General features: G+C 40.0%; 1 protein-coding gene across 1 annotated transcript in view; it reads right to left on the minus strand.

Annotated features, from left to right (window-relative positions):
- The window catches only part of ift57 (intraflagellar transport 57 homolog (Chlamydomonas)), a 29,000-nt gene that overhangs the window by 12,694 nt on the left and 7,856 nt on the right, over positions 1-8,450 (minus strand). Inside the window, exons 4-5 of the mRNA XM_023977452.2 lie at positions 2,670-2,760; positions 2,482-2,557 (exon numbers count right to left, since the gene is read on the minus strand). Coding sequence (XP_023833220.1) covers positions 2,482-2,557; positions 2,670-2,760 — 167 coding nt within the window. The remainder of the gene's footprint in view (positions 1-2,481; positions 2,558-2,669; positions 2,761-8,450) is intronic.

Genomic DNA, 8,450 nt, shown 5'->3' on the forward strand with positions numbered 1-8,450 from the left:
CACAGCATTCTGTAGCAATACACCATTCCATCTGGTTTGCGCTTATTTGGACTATCATTTGTTTTTCAACAGGACAATGACCCAACACACCTTCAGGCTGTGTAAGGGCTATTTGACCAAGAAGGAGTGATGGAGTGCTGCATCAGATTCCTTGGCCTACACAATCACCCGACCTCAACCCAAAATGGTGGCTACTTTGAAGAATCTCAAATATAAAATACATTTTGATTTGTTTAACACTTTTTTGGTTACTACATGATTCCATACGTGTTATTTCATAATTTTGTTATCTTTACTATTATTCTACAATGTAGAAAATAGTTAAAATAAAGAACAACCCTTGAATGAGTAGGTGTTCTAAAACTTTTGACCGGTAGTGTATATTTGTATGTTAAGCTAACATAATATAATTTTAATTTTTATAATAAATAGTGAAGTAAAGTACAGATACCCCCAAAAACTACTTTAAGTATTTTTACACCACTGTATGGATGCTTACCTCGCTGAGTTTGGACTGGGCGTTGCGGTAGTCCTGGATAAGGTGTTCCAGTTGGTTGTTGATGTATTTCTCCCTGCTGCCCACCTTCTCCAGGGTCTTACCGATCTCCTCCTGCAGCTTGTCTAGGTAGCCCTACCAAATAGGTACACATAGCAGCTTTCGCTCTATAATACATTACTAGCATACTAAATGTAAAGTAATAGAATGACATGGGAGGTTGGCTGTGTGATAGGTGCTAGTCTTGTCAGACAGTGAGACTCAGATAAAGTAGCTTATTCAYGGGTTGCATGTTTCGTCACAATATTGTTTTGAACATTCGTTTTGGACTGATGCCSGATTAAGCATTCTATTCAATGCATCGTCAATGAGCGCTGATAAAGATCATCAAAAGCGCATTACAGTGGCTTGGAAATACAATGACATTCAAAATGAGTCAAATAATCAGTGGGGAAACCTTTTGATGTCATCAGATTGACTTTAAATGCAGTATAACGTTAGCTAGCTAGCTAAGATTGAGGGTAGACCACCAGATATTTACTAGCCATTTCCAGCTATTTCTACGAATTTTGCTAGCTAATAACAACATTGCCATCCATCTGTCTAAAGTAAATTAGACGACATGATAATGCTGGCAAAATTGTTTCCTACTAAATTTTTTACTACTTTAGCAACTACTTTATTTCCACACACTATAGTTTAATTTAGACTAAACAGTAGTTAGCCTTTGCCCAGAATGACTGGGCTTTTATCCACTTTAGGGCACCACTATGGCGCCCCCGGTAAAAGGCGGCTTGAGAATGTTCATAACAACGGCATGACGCAACCGAGCGAAGGTGGCGCAACCTATGAATATGTTTTCTTTCTTTAGCTGGGCTTGATTGAGCTTACCTGGCATAATGGAACCGACGGATTCGTCACAAAAGTGCCAAACCCACACACCTGGCACTCCCTTCAGTCTCAATCAAACACTCAAAGTATTTGAAAGAAAATAAATAATTGTCTATTTGAACCAGGTTTGGGGCCAATCAAATTAAGGCAGTGATTTGAATTTAAAAAATAAAAAGTGGAACAACTTTTGAAATAAATAGCTTAGAAATGTCAGTTTATTGAGAAGCTATTGAAAATGGATGCCCTTTAAATTATTGAATGGGAATTTTTGTTTAAGTCCTGAATTTGAATCCAGGTCTGGTGAGAGGGCCATGTTGCTAGTCTAAACAACATGTGTCTTACAACATCTTTCTAGATGGTATCAAAGTGATGTAACCTAGACAGAGAAAACTGAGTCCAAGTGTAAAGGACTAAAGTCCACCTTGGCCTCCTTGAGAGATGATTTGATCCCGTCTTTGTGCTGATGCATTTGGTCCACGTGGATCCTCCAGTCCTAGTAGTGGACATAGTCTTGTTACAAACACTCATGTTTTAGGCTATTGCCCGGCCCTGCATTGATTTTGAGAGAGCAATGCCAGAATTTACAGCTGTAGCAATCTTTACCTTGTGGTCTGTTCTGATTGTGACCTTCAGTTGTGGGAGAACCCGCTCGACCTCTAGATTCCATTCGGCAGCGTCCATGTTTGATTCCAGTATATTGTCTGGCTTTGAAGATAGTCTGGTCTCCTGAGAGAGGGAAGGGGTTAGCGTTAGGAATGATAGTATGTACACCATGAGGGAATGAGCAAGAGCAACAAAAAAAAAGGTAAACATGTATTTTATATTTGTTTGAGTCCACTGGTGACTAGCCTTTCTACATCAGACAGGGAACGGCATAAAAATAAAAAATCTGATTTTAAAATCAGCAGTAGCCTACATGTAGCCTAGTATTAACCACACATGAAAAAGACAATACAGCAGCACATCTAATGTATGTGTAGTAACAATGTATCCACAATGTCCAAACAGAACTCTTATTGGGACAGTAAATATGTACACCATTACAGTTCATTGTTCGTATCCAGCTATTAGCATAACGTTACAGCAACTGCAACTCACACTTTGATTGGTCCTTGATTTAAGTGCCTCTAGATCCATGACGTTTTCTTCCTCGTAGTCGTCTGGTTCCTCCTTTATTAAGRGATTTATTTATATTTTTAAATAGACATATTTTTAAAAAGTGATGAGTACAATATATACAGATAGGCCTATCATCAGGGGACACTTCGATGGGGATACCCACTGTCATCTCATCTTCCACTTTACTGAGAGTCAGCTCTGCGTCATCCTCCATCACAGACTCTTCTTCCATCTCCTCTGTAGGGTAGTTTGGTCTGGGAAAAGACAGGGGAATAGGGATTGCACGAGGCCAGCTATGTTMAACTTTTTCATTGGTTGCACCTACRTCACATCACACCATTGTTATAAATGTTCTCAAGAGGCTCTCAGCCATACTAATGTTGCATTCAAAACAACTGGGAACTTGGAAATCTCAGACTTCCGACTTCAGTATGTTCAAGACAACCTGGAACTCTGAATAAAACAATATTCGACTAACGATCTCCGACTGGGAAAAATTGTTTTGAATGGTCATACAACTTGGAATTCCAAGTCGGGAACTCGGGCGTCTTTCTAGAGCTCCAACTTTCCGACCTGTATCACTGATGTTGTGACGGGGGCTAATGACCATTTAGCCTAAATTACAGCTTCGAAATACAATGACATTTGTGGAGTAATGTTTCCATAGCTAGTAAAAGGCCTTTTCACACTGACATTGTTCTTAGCCCCAGGCTAGACTGGCCCTGGGCTAACTTAGCCTGTGTTCAAGCATTTGGTAACCCGGGGCTAAGCTTTAGCCCTGGGCTAAGGATTCACACTTGTATTCCAAAACCCTGGGCTAACGGATAAAACCCAACATGCGACCAACATTTTATCTCTGATTCGTGACCAATGCTATAAACAATAACACATTTATTAACACATTACTTCCTCATGCTTCTAGCCTAGCATTTGATTTCCAACAGTGATGGTTTGTATAAACCTTGCCTTCTACCTGTCCAACATCGGAAACAATATTTCACTTTTGAAATTCGATCTCACCTCTGTACAGAGAATGCTATGAACAAAAGACTTTTCTGATTCAGACGAAATCATGCAACAATATTATTAGCATGGATATATGCAATTAAATGTCAATAGAAAAGCWACGAAAATKGAGGAAMATGGAGCGTTTGCTGCATTTCCAGCTGTAGGGTTTGTAGTTTTAGTTGGCTAAGTGAGAAGACTTTAGCCAGCCTGCATAGCAACCATTTTTGATAGACATAGCAACCAACCAATGTTTTTGCACTGATGAAAGTATATTGTTTTTTGGTCCTCAGATGGAAGGATTAAAKAGTATGAATTTACTTGTCAAAATAACTCACAGAACACATTACAGGCATCACCAGCATATGTAAATTAGGTGAAAGTGCTGCTTTTGTGATTGGACAGTGAGCWTTATAGGCATTGTTCTTGACCCCCACTGGCTATTTTGGCAACGTGTTTTTGGGGCTAACCCCGAAAAGTCGGTGTTAACCYTGCTCTGGAGCAGAGCCAGCTAGCCCTGGGCTAAGGTTGGTGCTAGCACACTTTTGAATGTGCAAGTGTGAACACTCACTTAGCCCTGGGCTAAGGGAGATTTTAGCCCTGGAGCTAAGGAGGCTCTTAGCTCTGGTCTAAAGTGCAGTGTGAGCACACCTAAAGTTTGACAAAAAATACCTACCTATGCGAACTTTAGCTAGCTAAAATCCAGTGCACTGTAGCTAGCTAACGTTCTAATCAATGTTCCCTCTAAGTTGTATGCGCGCAGCTACCCGGGACTGCCTCGCAGAAGACATATCAGCCTGCGCAGAGTAGAAACTTCAAATCAATTTGATAGTTTTCCCCTTTAGTTATTAACACTATCAATGTTTCCCTTTACTGTGGGAATTGTGATCAAATCAACGCAATATTAGCCGCTTTCAAAGGAACACCAAAACAAACTATGCAAGATATATTGTTTTAGGCAGAAGGCATCGGAGTAGGATTCTAATGCATTGACAGGCATGACTCAGCCTGTACTCTACACAGACCAGTGCTGCATGAACAATCAGAACTGCAGTAGGCCGATAAACAAATAGACCATTGCCATATATGAGTCTGCTGCCATATATGGATCTGTGCCATTCACTTTGAACTGGACTGTGTTTACAGCATGAGTGGTTGTGAGTAGGTGAACCTGTTTTGATATCAAAGCGAGAGCTGCATGTAGCCACTTGCGCACATTTGTTCATATCCTTCGCTAGTTAGTGAGTTATTAGCCCAGTTATAGATMATTTGTAGTCAGCAATGGGGGAGTGATTGCTTCCTACAAGAGCACAAAACRTGCACATTGCAAGACCTCTTGAAAGGCTTGTAAAATGGCTTGCTTAATATTAGGCTTTATTAGTTGAGKGACAACCAATGTAATTTGCTTGGTTACTGTTATTAAATGCACTGTTGAAAACTGTGTTTTACTGGAATAAAAGTAGGCTAAGCCACCAGAGACAAATCTTTTCTGGCTATAGCCTATGCTGATCAGGGCTTACATTAGATTWTATTTTGATTGTTCAGGTTCACCATCAGCAATAGTTTTGGTAGTTTTGCTTGAAACAATCAGTGCATATGGTCATGTTTAGATATACAAGGTAAAGGTGATAATTTCATAACGAGTACAGCAATCACTTTAGGGAGTCGCACTGCATGGCCAAAGCGGGAAGAGCTGAGGAGCTCACTCCATAAAAACTTCAAAACTGTCAAATCCATTCGACTTTGAGACGGGGGTGAAATTGGCTATGTTATAGAATTTTTTTTAAAGATAAATATTGACACATTACGAGCGCCAACACTTTCAAACTGCCAAAAGGACAAGTTAATTAGTGGGTAATGGTGATTTTAGATCAAAAGTGGAGGGACAAAAGGCATACATTAACCAGTGACATATACAATGCAGTTTGAAAGTATTTAGACCCATTCCCTTTTTCCACATTTTGTTACGTTACAGCATTATTCTAAAATGAATTTAATAGTTTTTTCCTCGTCAATCTACACACAATACCCTATAATGACAAAGCAAAAACATGTTAGATATTTTTGCACATTTATAAAAAAAACGTTAAAAAAAACTGAAATACCTTATTTACATAAGTATTCAGACCCTTTGCTATGAGCCTCAAAATTGAGCTCAGGTGTATCCTATTTCCATTGATCACCCTTGAGATGTTTCTATAACTTGATTGGAGTCCACCTGTGGTAAAATCAATTGACTGGACATGATTTGGAAAGGCACACACCTGTCTATATAAGGTCCCACAGTTGACAGTGCATGTCAACGCAAAAACCAAGGCATGAGGTCAAAGGGCAATTGTCCGTAGAGCTCCGAGACAGGATTGTGTCAAGGCAAAGATCTGGGGATGGGTAACAAAACATTTCTGCAGCATTGAAGGTCCCCAAAAACAGTGGCCTCCATCATTCTTAAATGGAAGAAGTTTGGAACCACCAAGACTCTTTCTAGAGCTGGCCGCACGATTAACTGAGCAATCGGGGGAGAAGGGCCTAGGTCAGGAAAGTGACCAAGAGATGGGAAAGCCTTCCAGAAGGACAACCATCTCTGCAGCACTCCTCAGTAAAAAAACACATGACAGCCCGCTTGGAGTTTGCCAAAAGGCACCTAAAGGACTCTCAGACCATGAGAAACAAGATTGAACTCCTTGGCCTGAATGCCAAGCGTCACGTCTGGAGGAAACCTGGCACCATCCCTTCAGTGAAGGACGGTGGTGGCAGCATCATGCTGCGGGGATTCTATTCAGCAGCAGGGACTGGGAGACAAGTCAGGATCCAGGGAAAGATGAACAGAGCAAAGTACAGAGAGATCCTTGATGAAAACCTGTTCCAGATCGCTCAGGACCTCAAACTGGGGCGAACGTTCACCTTCCAATAGGACAACGACCCTATGCACATAGCCAGGACAACGCAGGAGTGCCTTTGGAACAAGTCTCTGAATGTCCTTGAGTGGCCCAGCCAGAGCCCGGACTTGAAAACGATCGAACATGTCTGGAGAGACCTGAAAATAGCTGTGCAGCGACGCTCCCCATCCAACCTCACAGAGCTTGAGAGGGTCTGCAGAGAAGAATGGGAGAAACTCCCCAAATACAGGTGTGGCAAGCTTGTAAGTTCATACCCAAGAAGACTTGAGGCTGTAATTGCTCCCAAAGGTGCTTCAACAAAGTACTGAGTAAAGGGTCTGAATTATTATTATGATTAATTATTGAATGAATTATGTAAATGTGATATTTGCAAGAAAATCTAACAACCTGTTTTTCTTTGTCATTATGAGGTATTGTGTGTAGATGGATTACTTTTTCTGAATACTTTCCAAATGCACTGTATAAACTAGATAACTGATAGGGGGCACTGTTGAAGCCACCATTCCGCCGCCTCCCCCACCTTTGTAGAAAATATTTTTGAAGCAATAGAAATGAATTTATTAATGTCTACATTCGTTTTTTGCCACATGTATTCTACTACAGATACATTCATGCGAACTTTTGAAATTATATTATGTTAGCTTAACATACAAATATACACTACCGGTCAAAAGTTTTAGAACACCTACTCATTCAAGGGTTTTTCTTTATTTTTACTTTTTTTCTACATTGTAGAATAATAGTGAAGACATCACAACTATGAACTAACACATATGGAATCATGTAGTAAAAAAAAAAAAAAAAGTGTTAAACAAATCAAAATATATTTTATATTTGAGATTCTTCAAATAGCTTCACTATGCCTCTATAGCTTTGCACACTCTTGGCATTCTCTCAACCAGCGTCATCTGATGCAGCACTCCATCTCTCTCCATCTTGGTAAAATAGCTCTTACACTGCCTGGAGGTATGTCCTGTTGAAAAACAAATTATAGTCCCACTAAGCACAAACCAGATGGGATAGCGTATCACTGCAGAATAGCCATGCTAGTTAAGTGTGCCTTGAATTCTAAATAAAATCAGACAAAGATACCAGCAAAGCCCCCCCACACCATAACACCTCCTCCTCCTGATTCACGGTGGGAAATACACATGCGGAGATCATCCTTTGACCCACACTGCATCTCACAAAGACATGGCGGTTGGAACCAAAAATCTCCAATTTGGACTCCAGACCAAAGGACACATTTCCATCCATCTAATGTCCATTTATTGGCCCAAGCAAGTCTCTTCTTTTTATTGGTGTCCTTTAGTTGTGTTTTGTTGCAGCAATTCGACCATGAGGCCTGATTCACACAGTCTCTTCTGAACAGTTGATGTCTAGATATCTCTGTTACTTGAACTCTGTGAAGCATTATATTTGGGTTGCCATTTCTGAGGCTGGGAACTCTAATGAACTTATCCTCTGCAGTAGAGGTAACTCTGGGTCTTCCATTCATGTGGCAGTCCTCCTGAGAGCCAGTTTCACCATAGTGCTTGATGGTTTTTGCAACTGCATTTGAAAGCTTTCAAAGTTCTTGAAACTTTCTGTATTGACTGACCTTCATGTCTTATAATAATGATGGACTGTCGTTTCTCTTTGCTTATTTGAGCTGTTCTTGCCATAATATGGACTTGGTATTTTACCAAATAGAGCTATCTTCTGTATACTCCCCCTACCTTGTCACAATACAACGGATTGTCTCAAAGGCATTAAGGAAAGAAATTACACAAATTAACTTTTAAGAAGGCACACCTGTTAATTGAAATGTATTCCAGGTTGACTACCTCATGAAGCTGGTTGAGAGAATGCCAAGAGTGAACAAAGCTGTCATCAAGKCAAAGGGTGGCTATTTGAAGAAGCTCAAATATAAAATATATTTTGATTTGTTTAACACTTTTTTGGTTACTACACAATTCCATGTGTTATTTCCTAGTTTTGATGTCTTCACTATTATTCTACAATGTAGAAAATCCTAAAAATAAAGAAAAACCCTTGAATGA

The sequence above is a fragment of the Salvelinus sp. IW2-2015 genome, linkage group LG32, assembly GCF_002910315.2.
Source record: "Salvelinus sp. IW2-2015 linkage group LG32, ASM291031v2, whole genome shotgun sequence".
Lineage (NCBI taxonomy): Eukaryota > Metazoa > Chordata > Actinopteri > Salmoniformes > Salmonidae > Salvelinus > Salvelinus sp. IW2-2015.